The 19,317-nt window shown below is 50.1% G+C and overlaps 1 protein-coding gene across 9 annotated transcripts in view; it reads right to left on the minus strand.

The window, feature by feature from the left end:
- FANCL (FA complementation group L) overlaps positions 1-11,692 on the minus strand; it is a 74,207-nt gene extending 62,515 nt beyond the window's left edge. Inside the window, exons 1-4 of one of the 9 annotated variants that reach the window (XM_085887565.1) lie at positions 11,543-11,669; positions 11,340-11,441; positions 2,681-2,814; positions 2,507-2,580 (exon numbers count right to left, since the gene is read on the minus strand). In XM_085887565.1, coding sequence (XP_085743691.1) covers positions 2,507-2,580; positions 2,681-2,806 — 200 coding nt within the window. In that variant the 5' untranslated portion in view covers positions 2,807-2,814; positions 11,340-11,441; positions 11,543-11,669. Of the gene's footprint in view, positions 1-2,506; positions 2,581-2,680; positions 2,815-3,393; positions 3,753-11,339 lie in introns of all 9 variants that reach the window. The other 8 variants (XM_085887570.1, XM_085887566.1, XM_085887571.1 and 5 more) reach the window with 8 other exon arrangements.
- Positions 11,693-19,317: the final 7,625 nt, after the last annotated feature.

Below are 19,317 nucleotides of genomic sequence, written 5' to 3' on the forward strand. Positions count from 1 at the left end.
CTTTGGGTCATAGGGGTCAAAACGAAAAATGTTTTTTTTTTCCAACTCAACATTTGATATTGGGTCACTCCTGGTGGAACTATTTGCCATCTTTGAACTTTGCTTGAGGTGGGAAATGTGGGGATTTGCGAAGGCATGCCATCAATTTTGCCCGAGTTAGCTCACCTGGAACATAGTTCCGGGGAGCTAATGGGATGGCGAGTCGTCCGTCCGTCCACAAATACTTTGAACTTATTCTCGAATACTACACAAGGGTTTGGATGAAACTTTACCCCAACGTTCATCACCGTGTAAGTATCAAAGTTTGTTCATGGCATTAAAAAAATTAAAAAACATCAGACCCGCTGGCCCACCCAAAATTGGTACTGTATTAATTAGTTTTCTTCTCCGAAACTACACTCACAATTTCGATGAAACTTGACCACGACCTTCATCACCCATATGTATCAAAGTTTGTTCATGGCATTAAAAAAAATCCAAGTGTAGAGGGGTCTATGGGGGTGGGGGGGGAGGGTGGACCTCCTAAAATAGGTACTTGCTTTCTTCTCAGAAACTACACACCCAATTACAATGAAACTTGACGAAAACCTTCATCACCCATGATGGACCAAATATTGTTCATGGCATTAAAAAAAATTGGGGTCTGAGGGGTCGACGGGGGAGTTGCCCCCCAAAAGAGGATGTTCCTGTTATTTGTACACAAGGTCGAGGCTCGCATGAGAACAAACACACAGAAATGCACAACAAGGGAAGCAGGAGACAAGAGGGAAGGAGAAAAACAGTGGAACAGAGACACGAGGAGATCTGTGAAAGGGAGAGGGATGGGGCGGGGTACTCAGGGTAAACAAGATGGACACCACAGGGACTTTCAGGTCCTTACACGACAGGGACTTTCAGGAAGGAAAGCAGGGAATTTGAATGAAGTGGGTTTGGGGTGGATCAGCCAGGCGTAGAAAAGATTGTGGTTTTGGATCATGGTTAAAAAAGAAGAAAAAAAAAATTCCCGTTTTGACCCCTATGACCCCAAGTCACAACCCCTGGGGTATGAACTGGGGGAAGATAAGAGATTGTGGTGAACAGCTGTTTTGAAGACCTGGAGGGAAGAGTGGGATTGAAGAGAGTGTGGGAGTTTGTTCCAAAGGCAGGAAAAAAAGAGGAATGAAAGAGTGAAGGTGAGCACTGATTCTTGATTTTGGTAGTTTTATCAGAAGGGGGTTGCTGGCAGACCTTGAGCGCCTTGCGGAAATATTGGGGGGACATATCTCAAACAGAGCAGGGGGGACGAGGCCAGAGAGGAGAAGGTGGAAGGCCACCTGACCTGCCTGGGGTGAGAGAGTGAGAGACCCAGACTCAGCCTCATCGGGGAAGATACCAGTGATCCTAAATGCCTTGGTTTCCGAAGCGTGAAGCCAAGAAAGGTGAGAGGTGGGAGCACCAGCCCAGAGGGGAGAGCAGTACTCCGTCAGGCTGTGGATGAAAGCCTTGTATGTGGTCAGGAGCTCAGGTGTGCCAAAGAAAGACTTTGCACGACGGAGGATGCCCAGTCGGCGACTGGCTTTGGAGGTGAGAAACTATACACACAATTCTGATGAAACTTCATCTCTATATCTATCTGTCTCTGTCTCTCTCTCTCACCCTCTGGCTGTTGGTTGCATCATTGGTTGGGACGCGGCTATGCCGCTAATGCAGTGTCCCCCTTACCAGTGCACTGGTACTCATTTTGCCGACCTCGGGAGGATGACAGGCTGAGTCAACCTCCTGGTGTATTCATTCAGCGGCCCAACGGGGCTTGAACTCAGGACCCTAGGATCCCAAGCTGCCACGCTAACCACCAAGCCAACACCAGACTTTTGAAACTTCACCACAACCTTAATTACCCATGATGTACCAAAGTCTGTTAATGGCATGAAAAAAAAATCCATAGCTGTTTACTTTCTTCTCCATTACATATTTTGTGGATCATCCATGCCTTCCAGTTGTTTCCTGGTTATCTTATCCAGCCACTACCAGGTGAGCGCCCAGGGGTATTGCCCCTGTGTTTTTGATTTTTTACCTCTGCCACCGAAGGTGGACGGAGGTTATGTTTTCACTCTTGTCTGTCTGTGAGCAGGATATCTCAAAAAATTGTGGACGAATTCAGACAAAACTTGGTGGACAGGTTGGGTGTGTGACCAGGACAAAATTATTCGATTTTGATTAAGATACGAATTTGAATCCAGATACAAGAACTATTAAATATTTTAAGTGATTCTTCACCATTTAGAGATGGGGCCAAAAATGATATACAGCACGATATTTCAAAAAGTTGTGGACGAATTATGATAAAACTTGGTGGACGAATTGGTTAGGTGACAAGAACAAGCTGATTTCGATTTTGGTTTAAGACCTGGATTCAGATCTGGCCTATCAGTGGGATACAAAACATAACCTGTTCAGCATAGCGGATGTATGCGCTTGACCGAGTGCCATTCTCGTGTTTACTTGGTTTTATAAGTGCAGTACTGACCTGGCATTCTTCAATTGTCTATCCAATGGGATTTCAACACGTATTCTGAAGTCTCGTTCCTGCAATTCAGTATCCTTAGAACGGAAAAGGTTTTTTTGATGCAACTACATTTTTTTCCCATCTTTCAAAAATTATGTGATAAATAATAATTATTATACGTATAAGTTCCATCACCTTGATTGTGATGAATCCATCGTAGCAGGTCCTGCCTCTGTCCTGAGGAAGCAGCAGAGGGCACTCCTGTAAGAGGCGATGATCATCGGATATTTCTGGGAACAACTGTTTTTTGTGGCAATCCATTGTCTCACCTGCAAACAGAAAGGCGTTGTAATGTAGTTGGTGAAGTAATGTAATATAGTAGAAACACCAGCTCCCGAGAGGAGGGGAAAAGGAGGCGCAACTTTAATATGGAGGTGGCAATCCCAACCTAATAGAACACTTCCATGCACACCTCGAGTACAACTACCCAGTTTCAACCCATTTTGTCCCATAAACGAACAAACAAACAAACATGCATGTTTCAATGCCCCCCCTCCCCCCACCTCCCACATCTATGATGACTATCATTATCATTACACTATAACACAGAGAATCGGCATATTTTAGAATGATTTATCCAACTTCCGAGAGTTCTTTTTTTTGTTTTTGCAATCCCATCCAGTTTACAAGTTATTTTGTTCAGCAGTGCAGGAGTGTATCAGCACGTATGATAAATTCATGCACTGATGACAATTCCCCACTTTAACATAAAAGTAAAAAACTAAGTTGGAGGTGGCCATACACACCCTCCTGGGCACACCCGGTACAACTAGCAAATTTACACTCATTCTGTCTAGCAGTTTAAGAATGAATACAAGACAAAACTAACAAAAAAAAACAACACATACATGGCAAGGGGGAGGCAGCACGCTTTGCCTGGGAAGGAAAGGACCAGGGCCACGTCAAATCCAACAGCTTCAAAGGCAACCAAGACCGAGCCGTAAACGGTAGCCTCAATGGGAAAGAGGACTGCACATGAGGTGCCTGATATCACACTGGCCCTGCATGCGTTTGTGACAAGGCCTGGCGCTGCAGCTTGGCAGGATTTGTCGACCCCATGCTGATGGGAGCGAAGGCTTGAGCTTAGATGACTTCCTCTTGCCAAGTTCCACCCGATGAGGATGAGATAGGCCGAGTTTCGTGGAATTGAGCACCGCGCCAAATACGACGACTTCTTTGGGAATGAGAACTGAGCCGAGGGTGGCAGCTTGAACAAAGAAGTGGAAAGGTATCACAAGTATCAGATAATCCAGAGTCCCCACCGTTCTGTTTGAATTTGGCACTCAGTCCATTTTCAAGACTTAAGAACATGCTTTTTTACCAAGGGAAATTATCCCGGGAATACAATAGGCATCACATGTGTTAGAGAAGAAACATTATTCATGAGTGATTCACATCGTGATGATGAAGGCAAATGTTCAGCTGATGGAAGAACCATAATTTGGAAGGTCACTTCCTTGTCAAATATTGTTCAATCCACCAGACATTCATTTGTTTTGATCATTACATCATTACGAATGGTCAAACGTTTCATTATGCTTAATGGTTAGGGTAGTGGACTTTGGATCCTTAATAGGGACCTGAGTTCAAATCCTGCACAGCTGTTGAATTAATACCAGGTAGGGTTAACTCGGCTTGTCATCGTTCTGATGTCGACAAAATGAGTACCAACATACTGGTATCCTGTGTCGGAGTAGCGACCCATCCAGGATTTTGCCCAATAGCCAAGGAGACTGCTTCGGTAGCACCAACGCTCTGCACAGAGTATGGTCCTAATGGATGGATGGATGGATACGTTTTATTACATCCAATGTCTGCTTTTCCTTCATTTGGATTTTTATGAGACAATGATTTAAATTAATGTTGAGTTTTGAGCAAAAGTCTTTTTCATTATAGTACTTCTTTTCATGTGTGTTAGAGCATTCCTTGTCGATATTTAGAATTTACTAGTACGTGCCCGTTAAAACAAAAAACAACAAAAAAATTAATAAATAAATGTTCAAACCGCGAGCAACAAACAACAACCACAAAGGCTGTTTCTTCACTCTCGCGTACCCGTACGTGCGTGGCCCGGAACTTCGCATATTATTCGCAGTTACGATGATTCGCAATTTAGTTTTAATACCCAATTATTCAATTAGCGCCAACGTATTTTACCTTTTCGCAATGTCGTGGCAAGGAAAAACAAAAAGAGAAGAGAAGAGAGAAAAAAAAATTAGTTCCTGGTTCGGAGCATACCAGCACTCTGATGTCACTGAAATTTATGCACTGTCTAATATGAAAACGATCATAACTTGGGGCATTGTGTTTATCGATAAATGCGGATAAGAAATCGAGAAATTATTAGAATACACGAAGTCATCACTCTCCGGAAGCACGTACGTTGTAACCCGTAATGGGGAACGCGGCTGAGCTTCCCTTCCCCATCGGCCACGCCCACGCAGCAACGTGTCTTATCATTGGTTTGGTAAATAAATGGCCATAACTTGGGAAGCACTTGTCCGATTAATATCAAACCTTGAAAAGGCACCTCCTAAGTTCCGCAGCAATATATCTGGGAAGTTTCAATGAGATCGGACCAGCGGTTGTCGAGAAACAGCGGTCACACGCACGCACACACACACACACACACACACACACACACACACACACACACACACACACACACACACACACACACACACACACACACACACACACACACACACACACACACACACACACACACACACACACACACACACACACCTGGAATTATAGAGAGATGACAAACAGAACCACCCACATAAAAATGTTGCCCTTGCTCTGCTCGGCGAAATGCCTTCGCCTTCCCCTCACGCGGCCTTCGCCTCCCTTCCCCTCACGCGGCCTTCGCCTCCCTTCCCCTCACGCGGCCTTCGCCTCCCTTCCCCTCACGCGGCCTTCGCCTCCCTTCCCCTCACGCGGCCTTCGCCTCCCTTCCCCTCACGCGGCCTTCGCCTCCCTTCCCCTCACGCGGCCTTCGCCTCCCTTCCCCTCACGCGGCCTTCGCCTCCCTTCCCCTCACGCGGCCTTCGCCTCCCTTCCCCTCACGCGGCCTTCGCCTCCCTTCCCCTCAAGCGGCCTTCGCCTCCCTTCCCCTCACGCGGCCTTCGCCTCCCTTCCCCTCACGCGGCCTTCGCCTCCTTCCCCTCACGCGGCCTTCGCCTCCCTTCTCCTCAAGCGGCCTTCGCCTCCCTTCTCCTCAAGCGGCCTTCGCCTCCCTTCCCCTCACGCGGCCTTCGCCTCCCTTCCCCTCACGCGGCCTTCGCCTCCCTTCCCCTCACGCGGCCTTCGCCTCCCTTCCCCTCACGCGGCCTTCGCCTCCTTCGCCTCACGCGGCCTTCGCCTCGCTTCCCCTCACGCGGCCTTCGCCTCCCTTCCCCTCACGCGGCCTTCGCCTCCCTTCCCCTCACGCGGCCTTCGCCTCCCTTCCCCTCACGCGGCCTTCGCCTCCCTTCCCCTCACGCGGCCTTCGCCTCCCTTCCCCTCACTCGGCCTTCGCCTCCCTTCCCCTCACTCGGCCTTCGCCTCCCTTCCCCTCACTCGGCCTTCGCCTCCCTTCCCCTCACTCGGCCTTCTCCTCCCTTCCCCTCACGCGGCCTTCGCCTCCCTTCCCCTCACGCTGCCTTCGCCTCCCTTCCCCTCACGCGGCCTTCTCCTCCCTTCCCCTCACGCGGCCTTCGCCTCCCTTCCCCTCACGCGGCCTTCGCCTCCCTTCCCCTCACGCGGCCTTCGCCTCCCTTCCCCTCACGCGGCCTTCGCCCCCTTCGCCTCACACGGCCTTCGCCTCCCTTCCCCTCACGCGGCCTTCGCCTCCCTTCCCCTCACTCGGCCTTCGCCTCCTTCCCCTCACTCGGCCTTCGCCTCCCTTCCCCTCACTCGGCCTTCGCCTCCCTTCCCCTCACGCGGCCTTCGCCTCCCTTCCCCTCACGCGGCCTTCGCCTCCCTTCCCTCACGCGGCCTTCGCCTCCCTTCCCCTCACTCGGCCTTCGCCTCCCTTCCCCTCACTCGGCCTTCGCCTCCCTTCCCCTCACTGGGCCTTCGCCTCCCTTCCCCTCACTCGGCCTTCTCCTCCCTTCCCCTCACTCGGCCTTCGCCTCCCTTCCCCTCACTCGGCCTTCGCCTCCCTTCCCCTCACTCGGACCTTCGCCTCCCTTCCCCTCACTCGACCTTCGCCTCCCTTCCCCTCACTCGGCCTTCGCCTCCCTTCCCCTCACTCGGCCTTCGCCTCCCTTCCCCTCACTCGACGCCTTCGCCTCCCTTCCCCTCACTCGGCCTTCGCCTCCCTTCCCCTCACTCGGCCTTCTCCTCCCTTCCCCTCACTGGGCCTTCGCCTCCCTTCCCCTCACTCGGACCTTCGCCTCCCTTCCCCTCACGCGGCCTTCGCCTCCTTCCCCTCACGCGGCCTTCGCCTCCCTTCCCCTCACGCGGCCTTCGCCTCCCTTCCCCTCACGCGGCCTTCGCCTCCCTTCCCCACGCGGCCTTCGCCTCCCTTCCCCCACGCGGCCTTCGCCTCCTTCCCCTCAAGCGGCCTTCGCCTCCCTTCCCCTCACGCGGCCTTCGCCTCCCTTCCCCTCACGCGGCCTTCGCCTCCCTTCCCTCACGCGGCCTTCGCCTCCCTTCCCCTCACGCGGCCTTCGCCTCCCTTCCCCTCACGCGGCCTTCGCCTGCCTTCCCCTCACGCGGCCTTCGCCTCCCTTCCCCTCACGCGGCCTTCGCCTCCCTTCCCCTCACGCGGCCTTCGCCTCCCTTCCCCTCACGCGGCCTTCGCCTCCCTTCCCCTCACGCGGCCTTCTCCTCCCTTCCCCTCACGCGGCCTTCGCCTCCCTTCCCCTCACGCGGCCTTCGCCTCCCTTCCCCTCACTCGGCCTTCTCCTCCCTTCCCCTCACGCGGCCTTCGCCTCCCTTCCCCTCACGCGGCCTTCGCCTCCCTTCCCCTCACGCGGCCTTCGCCTCCCTTCCCCTCACGCGGCCTTCGCCTCCCTTCCCCTCACGCGGCCTTCGCCTCCCTTCCCCTCACGCGGCCTTCGCCTCCCTTCGCCTCACGCGGCCTTCGCCTCCCTTCCCCTCACGCGGCCTTCGCCTCCCTTCCCCTCACTCGGCGTTCGCCTCCCTTCCCCTCAGTCGGGCTTCGCCTCCGTTCCCCTCACTGCGGCCTTCCCCTCCTTCCCTCACTCGGCCTTCGCCTCCCTTCCCCTCACTCACTCGGCCTTCGCCTCCCCTTCCCCTCACTCGACCTTCGCCTCCCTTCCCCTCACTCGGCCTTCGCCTCCCTTCCCCTCACTCGACCTTCGCCTCCCTTCCCTCACTCGGCCTTCGCCTCCTTCCCCTCACTGGGCCTTCGCCTCCCTTCCCCTCACTCGGCCTTCGCCTCCCTTCCCCTCACTCGCCTTCGCCTCCCTTCCCCTCACTCGGCCTTCGCCTCCCTTCCCCTCACTCGGCCTTCGCCTCCTTCCCCTCACTCGGCCTTCGCCTCCTTCCCCTCACTCGGCCTTCGCCTCCCTTCCCCTCACTCGGCCTTCGCCTCCTTCCCCTCACTCGGCCTTCGCCTCCCTTCCCCTCACTGGGCCTTCGCCTCCTTCCCCTCACTCGGCCTTCGCCTCCCTTCCCCTCACTCGGCCTTCGCCTCCTTCCCCTCACTCGGCCTTCGCCTCCCTTCCCCTCACTCGGCCTTCGCCTCCCTTCCCCTCACGCGGCCTTCGCCTCCCTTCCCCTCACGCGGCCTTCGCCTCCCTTCCCCTCACGCGGCCTTCGCCTCCCTTCCCCTCACGCGGCCTTCGCCTCCCTTCCCCTCACGCGGCCTTCGCCTCCCTTCCCCTCACGCGGCCTTCGCCTCCCTTCCCCTCACGCGGCCTTCGCCTCCCTTCCCCTCACGCGGCCTTCGCCTCCCTTCCCCTCACGCGGCCTTCGCCTCCCTTCCCCTCACGCGGCCTTCGCCTCCCTTCCCCTCACGCGGCCTTCGCCTCCCTTCCCCTCACGCGGCCTTCGCCTCCCTTCCCCTCACTCGGCCTTCGCCTCCCTTCCCCTCACTCGGCCTTCGCCTCCCTTCCCCTCACTCGGCCTTCGCCTCCCTTCCCCTCACTCGGCCTTCGCCTCCATTCCCCTCACTCGGCCTTCGCCTCCCTTCCCCTCACTGGCCTTCGCCTCCCTTCCCCTCACTGCCTTCGCCTCCTTCCCCTCACTCGGCCTTCGCCTCCTTCCCCTCACTCGGCCTTCGCCTCCCTTCCCCTCACTCGGCCTTCGCCTCCCTTCCCCTCACTCGGCCTTCGCCTCCCTTCCCCTCACTCGGCCTTCGCCTCCTTCCCCTCACTCGGCCTTCGCCTCCCTTCCCCTCACGCGGCCTTCGCCTCCCTTCCCCTCACGCGGCCTTCGCCTCCCTTCCCCTCACTCGGCCTTCGCCTCCCTCGGCCTTCGCCTCCCTTCCCCTCACTCGGCCTTCGCCTCCCTTCCCCTCACTCGGCCTTCGCCTCCCTTGCCCTCACGCGGCCTTCGCCTCCTTCCCCTCACGCGGCCTTCGCCTCCCTTCCCCTCACGCGGCCTTCGCCTCCCTTCCCCTCACGCGGCCTTCGCCTCCCTTCCCCTCACGCGGCCTTCGCCTCCCTTCCCCTCACGCGGCCTTCGCCTCCTTCCCCTCACGCGGCCTTCGCCTCCCTTCGCCTCACGCGGCCTTCGCCTCCCTTCCCCTCACGCGGCCTTCGCCTCCCTTCCCCTCACGCGGCCTTCGCCTCCCTTCCCCTCACGCGGCCTTCGCCTCCCTTCCCCTCACTGGCCTTCGCCTCCCTTCCCCTCACTCGGCCTTCGCCTCCCTTCCCCTCACTGGCCTTCCCCTCCCTTCCCCTCACTCGGCCTTCGCCTCCCTTCCCCTCACTCGGCCTTCGCCTCCCTTCCCCTCACTCGGCCTTCGCCTCCCTTCCCCTCACTCGGCCTTCGCCTCCCTTCCCCTCACTGGCCTTCGCCTCCCTTCCCCTCACTGGCCTTCGCCTCCCTTCCCCTCACTCGGCCTTCGCCTCCCTTCCCCTCACTCGGCCTTCGCCTCCCTTCCCCTCACTCGGCCTTCGCCTCCCTTCCCCTCACTCGGCCTTCGCCTCCCCTTCCCCTCACTGCCTTCGCCTCCCTTCCCCTCACGCGGACTTCGCCTCCCTTCCCCTCACGCGGCCTTCGCCTCCCTTCCCCTCACTCGGCCTTCGCCTCCCTTCCCCTCACTCGGCCTTCGCCTCCCTTCCCCTCACTCGGCCTTCGCCTCCCTTCCCCTCACTCGGCCTTCGCCTCCCTTCCCCTCACTCGGCCTTCGCCTCCCTTCCCCTCAGGCGGCCTTCGCCTCCCTTCCCCTCACTCGGCCTTCGCCTCCCTTCCCCTCACTCGGCCTTCGCCTCCCTTCCCCTCACTCGGCCTTCGCCTCCCTTCCCCTCACTCGGCCTTCGCCTCCCTTCCCCTCACTCGGCCTTCGCCTCCCTTCCCCTCACTCGGCCTTCGCCTCCCTTCCCCTCACTCGGCCTTCGCCTCCCTTCCCCTCACTCGGCCTTCGCCTCCCTTCCCCTCACTCGGCCTTCGCCTCCATTCCCCTCACTCGGCCTTCGCCTCCCTTCCCCTCACTCGGCCTTCCCCTCCCTTCCCCTCACTCGGCCTTCGCCTCCCTTCCCCTCACTCGGCCTTCGCCTCCCTTCCCCTCACTCGGCCTTCGCCTCCCTTCCCCTCACTCGGCCTTCGCCTCCCTTCCCCTCACTCGGCCTTCGCCTCCCTTCCCCTCACTCGGCCTTCGCCTCCCTTCCCCTCACTCGGCCTTCGCCTCCTTCCCCTCACTCGGCCTTCGCCTCCCTTCCCCTCACTCGGCCTTCGCCTCCCTTCCCCTCACTCGGCCTTCGCCTCCCTTCCCCTCACTCGGCCTTCGCCTCCCTTCCCCTCACGCGGCCTTCGCCTCCCTTCCCCTCACGCGGCCTTCGCCTCCCTTCCCCTCACTCGGCCTTCGCCTCCCTTCCCCTCACTCGGCCTTCGCCTCCCTTCCCCTCACTCGGCCTTCGCCTCCCTTCCCCTCACTCGGCCTTCGCCTCCCTTCCCCTCACGCGGCCTTCGCCTCCCTTCCCCTCACTCGGCCTTCGCCTCCCTTCCCCTCACTCGGCCTTCGCCTCCCTTCCCCTCACTCGGCCTTCGCCTCCCTTCCCCTCACTCGGCCTTCGCCTCCCTTCCCCTCACGAGGACTTCTATCCCTTGCAATCAGTGACGATGATTGTGCTCAATAAGCCCAGGAGACCGCTTCGGCTGCAATGATGCTCTGTACAGATTGTGGTCCCAATGGATATGGATGGTCAGTCAGTGGTCAGAAAGACCTTCACAAAGAAGGTCTTCATGGATTGATGAAGGTTGACGTGAAAGCAAATCTTGCTTCGCAACTTCAGTTCCCTATTAGTATAAGACAAGTTGCATCGCAGGTGTTAAACATCACATTGTCCAATTTATCGGGCGGCCTACCCGGGAGGAGGGACATTGATCGTGGGTCACGTGTGCTTGTGACTGGTCGGCCACCACCACACTGACCCGTGAGGAAAAAGCGCATTTACTTGCAGCAGTTGATTGATATTTCGCATCATCAGAACATACCGTGTTTTCTTTAGTCCAAATGACAATACATATTTATATATATTTATATATATATATATATATATATATATATATATATATATATATATATTTATATATATTTATATATATATATATATATATATATATATATATATATATATATATATATATATATATATATATAGTATTCACTCACGTTCATGAAACTCTTCTTTTGCGCATTCTTCTTCTTCTTCTTTTTAATCTTCAACGGACGAAACACGACCGACTGCCATTTCTGAATCTTCTTCTTCTTCTACTTCTTTAAAAAAAAATCTCCAATGGAATAAGATATTTAGTCAATGGAATAATGGAACTGCTAATTATGAATTAAGACAACGAATAACAATAAGATATCACCAGCTGCACACTTGTCAAGGTCGGATTGTACAGTAAATTGCAGCATCTCCCGCGTCTTATTCGAGGAAGTCTTGTTAAAACTGCTTTCCCAACTTGTGAAGACAAACGATGTTTTTCAAAGATAAATTCGCTCGGAGGTTTAACCTTCTTGCTTTCAATAAAATTTCACATTTAACCTCAACGTGAATTGAAAGAGAGAAGGAGGTAACCAACAACCGAGCTCAAGAGTATTGTATATACACCCTAAACGCCTTCAGGTTCAATAACACGAACAGACACCTGAGGAACATCCGTGAAATGCAAAAAAAAAAAAGGTTTCAAGTCCTCAACTCCCCCATCGTCATAAATCCCCCCTCAAGGCTTCAAAACCCCCTCCTCACGACCCACCCCCAAATCCGCAACCCCGCCCCCACAACCGAAAATTCTCAACCCCTTCCAAAGTCTCAACCTCCCCCTGCCAAGTCTGTCACATCTTTGCCCCCCTCCCTCCTCCCTTCCGAATCTCAACTCTGTCCTCTCCTGCCGCTCATAAAATCATAATGGCATTCTCACCAATCATTAGGCCTACATATTTAATATCGTGTCACCACCAGTATCGTCGAGTTGCCATTCTGGAATTAATATAAGTAAACCGAGCAATTGTTAGCTGTATGAAGTTTTTTTTTTTTGCAGATTTATAATGCTCTGGGGTTCCGAAACTCGGATCCATGACGTGACAATTTGTCATCCCTGGTAGGCCGGGGGCCAGTGGGACCTTCCTTGCACCCCCCCCCCCACCTGCGACAATTTTTCACTCATACCACAGTGTTCATATATATTCCAAGTATAAGATGTTCCCAGAAAAATAACTCATTTGCACTCTGCTTTATTGAGCTGTTTCCATTTTTGCATGTAATTAAGCTATCCAAACATTATTCTACATCTCTGACAACAAAGGAAATATGTTCATTTTATCCCTTGACCCTCCAAACATATGTGTAGATTCCTCATTTACAAATTTCCATGTACCAGAAGTGAAGATATTTACGAAAATGAGAATTTCCATAATGGTGGATCCTAATTAGCATATCAATGCATTTAAAATTATTTCCACTTCTTTTACTCAAACAGAAAATAGTTATGTTTCCCTTAAACACCAACAGACATCATAAGTCACAGTTAAGTATTGTATCAGGCCCAGGTTATTAATTCTATTGATTCATCTGATTTCGCATGATTTTCGAACGATTCATTGTGCTTTGTATTTTATGCTAATTAGGCGACTTTAAAAAAAATTCAAAAATTTTAATATATTTTTGCCAACCTGACTTTTATCTGGCAACACTTAAGTAATGTTTTTTTTTGACAAAAAAATTGGCAAGTGTGGTAATTACGAGAAAAGAAAATGGAAATTCTTTCATTTTTGTGGGAATTATTGTCTTTGTGTCTTATTGTCTTTGTGGGAATTAAGTCAAATTTAATTAATATGCAAATCAGTTAATTTGCATAAGCAAAATATATTTTAATACGTAAATGTATAAGCTTTAATTTGACACCAATTTTGTGATTTTATGTTTACATTTGACAGAGATATTGACATTTTGCCGATCTTTGTGAGATTCGTCAATTTTTGATTGGTTGCCATGGAAACAGCTGAATAAAGCATGGTACAAATGAGTTATTTTTCTGGGAACATCTTTTTTCTGATACTCGGGATGTATATGAACACTGTGGTATCAGTGAAAAATTGTCGCGCGGGGGGGGGGGGGGTGCAAGGTAGGTCACAAGGTAGGTCCCAATGGTCCCCGGCCTATGGGCAAACCGCAGCAACGACGTAAATCCAAGATGGTTGCCCTGACGACTGGCCAATATTGGCAATCAGCCGTAACTTTTGATTGGAGCATGTTAGAACCATGATTTTGGTATCTAAACATAGGTTTTTGGGTATGGGGAATCCAATGGAAGTATTTCGAAATTCGTCGAATGTAAACCACACGACCAAAATCCAAAATGGCGGCATCTGTGTACGATATCTATCAAGAGATGTATTTTGTCTCCCAAATGGTGTTTTTCTTTTTGCCCAACATATGAATTTCTCTTCATCTTTCAGGCGCTTCATGATGGCTGGGTGTGTCTGTCTGTTCACACCCAGCAGACGAAAAGAGCCCTGCTGTACGTGTACCATGATGGGGATTCACACCGGCATCGTGTGCAGCAACGACCGAGATGATGACATCCACTTCACTCTGCAGGTGACGCTCAACTCAGATGGAAATGTGGGGCAGATCGACTGTCACAAGAGCTGCTATCAACATACACCTCAAAAACTATCATTGCACGCCTGAAATGGAAATGTGGTCATGCCACTGAAAACTTGCCAAGTGAACCCCCAAGTCGTAGGTGAAGATCACATTTACCGAAGTGCGGTTTCTTGAAACATTGCTTGATTTGTGGTGATCAGAATCTTCCTCAAGACCCCAAAAATTGTGATAGGTGGAAGCGAGTCATAAAGTGTCAGACCATGCATAGACCTGGCCAACCAACATTTACCGAGCTGCTCCTTGGTCTGTGTGATAGAAGAAATGATCAGTGGGCTGGAAATGTGGAACTTTGGCTAAATGGGGCTCATTCAGATCTTCCTGCAGCAGATGCTCAGTATCACAAGTGTTGCTATGATAGTTTCAGAAAAATACCCAATAGTGGAAGTGTGTTTCGCAATCCATGTGTTGATGACTCTGCTCTCAGTGCGTGTATTGATTATTTGTACAAAAACCACTCTCACACACTTACAACCAATGAATTGTATGACATGTACTGTAGCTTCGATGGCAGACCAGAAAAAAACAGGTGCGAGCTCATCTAACAGTCGTTGATTAACTTGTGGTGTTACACACAGAGGGTTATGCATCCATTATTGTTTTCCGAGATTATGTGGGTCAATTAATTAAGCTTGTAAGACATGGGAATGTTGATGAGGAGAGTGTGGATTCTATTATACGCATGGTGAAGGCTGAGGCGAAAGCCATTTCTTATAATCGTGAATATGACCCTGGCGACCACGTTTGAGAAAACTGGTACCAGTAGTAGTCCCACACTTCTGGCCCTAGTATCTCAGCTTGTTTCAAATGGTGACGTGAACAAGGTGAGTATCACACAGTGCATTCAGCAACACATCACAAAGACACCAAATCAAATAACCCTTGGCCTGGCTGTAAAGGTACACCATAAATTTGGCAGTTCCAATTTAGTCAAGTTACTCAATGAGCATGGTTTCATCACGACCTATGACGAGGTGCTGCGGTTTTGGAAATCAGTGGTCAACTTTGAGAGTGAGAATGGCAGTAAGATTCATGAAACTATTGGCTTGACGAGGAGAGTAGGACACATACTTGGTTGATTTGACAATGATGACCTCCTTGTCTGTACACCAAATGGTCGCTGTGAGATTCACGCCATGACAGTTGAATTACAACAACATCCTGCAGTGCATCATTGAGACTGGAAGTGCAAAACCTGCGGTGATGAATATCACTATTCCTCATCTTAGTAAATCTGCAGCTGACTCTCTTCATTTGGGCTGTCGTTTGGTTGCCATGGAACACCACACAGGACCGAAGAAGGATAACTCCCCTGCTGTGGTATATACGTCTGGTCCTCCATACACTGATGTATAATGTGTTGCACACCCATCTCCAGGTGACGCAATGGAAGGCGACGGATAAGCAGAGCCTACCAGCTGTTGATATCACCAACTCTGGGTGGGAGATTGTGGATGGAATTCTGTCACAGTTAGCAGCAGCAGGACCTATTGCTCCAACCGATCTCATGGATGTGATCAGCTGCTGATGCAAAGATGAAGGGAAAGCATGTAGTAAACATGGATGCAGCTGTCGGTCATCTGGGTTATCATGCACGCATTATTAACTTCGCCAACTAATGTGAAGGAGGAAATATTTTCATCCATTTCTATCTGTTTGTTTGTTTGTTTGCTTGTTTATTTGTGCACAGGATATCTCAAAAAGTTGTGGACAGATTCGGATGAAACTTGGACAGGTTGGGTGTGTGACCACGACAAATTGATTCGATTTAGGTGAAGATCTGCGACTACTAGAATTTTTAAAGTGATTCTTCACCATTGAGAGATAGGGCTCAAAAATGATAAACAGCACGATATTTGAAAAATGTATTTGGCCAGATATGTTCTTGTGGATCAGGCATTACGGGGTGGAGGTATGCGCTCCACCGAGTGCCCTTCGAGTTGCCTATGTGATGGCGAAATTCATTGCTTCAACTCTCTCACTAAGCAGGTTGAAGCCTGAAGGAGAGCATGGTGGTGAAGTTTGGAAGGAAGCAGATGAAGGTGATGGACAGGGGTTGAATGAAAAAAAAAAATGATGAAGTTGATGAATGGGAAGAATGTCAAATGCCCCAGCTATGATGAATGTTGTAATGGTTGGTCCTGTAATTTTTCGCTTTATTGCTTTACCATCTTTTTTAAGGGGGCCTACAGGGGGTTGCCTCCCAAGAAAGGTATTTGTTTTCTTCTCAGAAACTACACACATGATTTTGATGAAACTTGACCACAACTTTCATCACCCGGATGTACTAAATGTTGTTCATGACGTTAAAAAACAAAATCGGGGTCTGGGGGGTGGGGTAAGGACAGGTGGCCCCCCAAAATATGTATTTGCTTTCTTTTCCGAAACGACACAGATGATTTTGATGAAACTTGACCACAACCTTCATAACCCGGATGTACCAAATGTTGTTCATGATATTAAAAAACAAAATCGGGGTCTGGGGGTGGGGGTAAGGAGGGGTTGCCCCCCCCCCCAACATATGTATTTGCTTTCTTCTCCGAAACTACACAGATGAATTCGATGAAACTTGACCACAATCTTCACCACCAACCAAAGTTTGTTCACACCATTAAAGAATAGGGTCTAAGGGGGTTTACAGAGTGGGGAGGGGGGTTGCTCCCCAAAATGGGTAATTGCTTTCTTCTCAGAAACTACACACACAATTATGATGAAACTTAACCACAACCTTCATCATCCATGATGTACTAAAGTTTGTTCAGGATATTAAAAAAAATTGAGGTCAAAGTGGGTCCACAGGGAGGTTGCTCCCTAAAACATTTGCTTTCTTCTCTGAAACACACGATTTCGATGAAACTTGACCACAACCTTCATCACCCGTGATGTACCAAAGTTTGTTCACAACATTTAAAAAACAATCCATGGGTATTTACTTTCTTCTCCATTACATAGTTTGTGGGTCAACCATGCCCCTGGTCAACCATGGTCAACCAAAGTGGTTCCCTGGTTTTCTAATCCAGCCGCCACCAGGTGAGCACCCAAGGGAATTGCCCCTATTTTTATCTCACCTGGAATGTAGTTCAGAGAAGCTTATGGGATGGCACGTCATCCGTCCATCAATCTGTCCGTCCATCCATCCACAAACATTTGCAACATCTATCAAACTACACACACAATTTTTGATGACACTTCACCACAACCTTCATCACCCGATATATACCAAAATTTGTTCACGGCATTAAAAAAAAAATGGAGCCCTCAGGGTGTCTACGGGGGGGTGGGGGGGGTGGGGGGGTTGCCCCCAAATAGGTGTTTGTTTCCTTTTCAGAAACTACACATGCAATTCCGATGAAACTTGACTACAACCTTCATCACCGTTGATGTACCAAAGTTTGTTGACGACATCAAAACCTTGAAAAAAAATTATATTCTCCAGAGCGGCTGGACATATCGAGGGGAAACCTCACACAGATGTTCTCCAAGCCTTGGGAATACCAGGGTGTTCACAAATAATTAGCAAGTCACATAGTTTGGCAGCCATATTGGATTGAAGGAAAATATATATATATTTAAATCTCTCTTGAACTGCTGCATAAATCGATGTGAAACTTCAAAATTATGATCAAGTAGTGAAGGGGAATATATGTTTCAACCTCATCAGATGCATGGTGTGGCAGCCAGAATTATTTAATTTTTTTAATCTCTGTTCTTTTTGATTTTTGTTTGTTTTGAATAAGGCTCACTTGACTGCACCTGGATGGGTTTGAGGATAGAGTAGCAGCCGAAACCCGAATAGTATCCAGATTCCTTCTGATGACTTAGTCTTTGCTTTTTGCTTGTTCGAGTTCCTTCTGATGACTCCAATGCAATACCTATTTTATTTGGTCTTCCATTTGATTTGAATCCAATTCTGAATTCAATTGAATAAAGAGGACGCAATGGGCCAGGTATCCGATCAAAGCGGAGTTGCGTCGAAGCAGGACGTCTTGGTACCCGGTCATCACTGCAGGCAGTTATAAAGTGGCAGTTTCTAGTGTTAAGAGCGTCCATCAAAAACAATTCAACGGAGGAAATTTAAACTTCACCACATGTTACATGACCATTTGATATGGCACCTATCACTTGGATGAACTTACATGGCGAATTCAACAAAGCCTAACGCCAAGAGACAATGTCACTTCCTCACGTTAGAAATTAGAATCATTGGAATCGCTTCAGCCTTCATTGTGCTCAGCTGGTGAAAAAGACAAACGAAGAATTAGAAGACGTACAATTTGGCGTTTTAACGATTTCCTGATTTATACTTTAGCGATCTATCCTGGTATCTTTATCAGCCTTGGTAGTTGTGAAAACACTTGAACGAGAATGAAAGCTACTTTGTAAAGGAGTATGAATGCACTCAGTAGCAGACTTTCCAAAGTACGATTTGTATACGTTTAACTCAGAAGTGTAGATAGATACAAGGACAAATTTGCCGCCAGAAGAGTTGGCTCGCATCAAGTCCTTCTCAAGACTGCGCGGGGTAAGTATTCCATGAATACCATCTCGTTTTATTATAATTTGTGGGGTTCACAGTGGGGCTTGGACATAAATTAATCACACCTAGGACAAAGGCATTGGTAGATATCAATGTACTTTATATAAATAATAGATGATAGACAAATACATGATATATAGATGCTGACCCTGGTTCTTTATCAAATAAGCCAGGAGCTCACATGGGAACATTGTCAGGGTAATATTGGCTGAAAATATTCGTTTCCCAAATATATTAATGGAAATGAAATGCCTTCTAAATATCCATCACTGTTCGGCCTCTCCCAGACCCCAAAGCTTTCCAAGATGGAAGATATGGTGTTAATTAAAGAGGAAATGTGTGAATTCTAACAGGTGACCTCTTGAAATTAGCTTATACATTCAGGTTTGCCCTCTTGATCCGTTTCCTCTGGTGTGTGTGTGTGTGTGTGTGTGTGTGTGTGTGTGTGTGTGTGTGTGTGTGTGTGTGTGTGTGTGTGTGTGTCGTTCATTGTTATCTCCATAATTCGGGTTTCAGAAGGTGGAACAGAGTCCTCCCAGGACTGTGTGTGTGCGTGTGCATGTGTGTGTGTGCACGCGTGCGTGTCAGACAGGTGAAGCTATGTATGGCAAGCTGACAATGCTTTGTGTAAATATATTGCTTAGATTCTAAATTACATTTGGAGCATAGGGCTGTAAATTTCTCTCGGGATATCTTTAAAACAGGGAGAGACCAAATCAGTGTATCATATTACCGTTTGTTGCCCATCTGTGCTGAACAGTGCCGTGTTGATTGGTGACAAACGAGGAAGGTGGCTGCTAAGATGGGAATTGGGAAAGCAAATTTGCATGATAAGCAGGAAACAGACCAGAAGGACCATAGCTGCAAATGGTACGTTAGGCAACAGACAAGGAATAACTTGAATAAATGGAATATTAAACCATGTCCTTCCTGGCATCAAT

Source organism: Eptatretus burgeri, chromosome 7 (genome assembly GCF_056783735.1).
Source record: "Eptatretus burgeri isolate ZD-2024b chromosome 7, Ebu_testis_v1, whole genome shotgun sequence".
Taxonomy (NCBI): domain Eukaryota; kingdom Metazoa; phylum Chordata; class Myxini; order Myxiniformes; family Myxinidae; genus Eptatretus; species Eptatretus burgeri.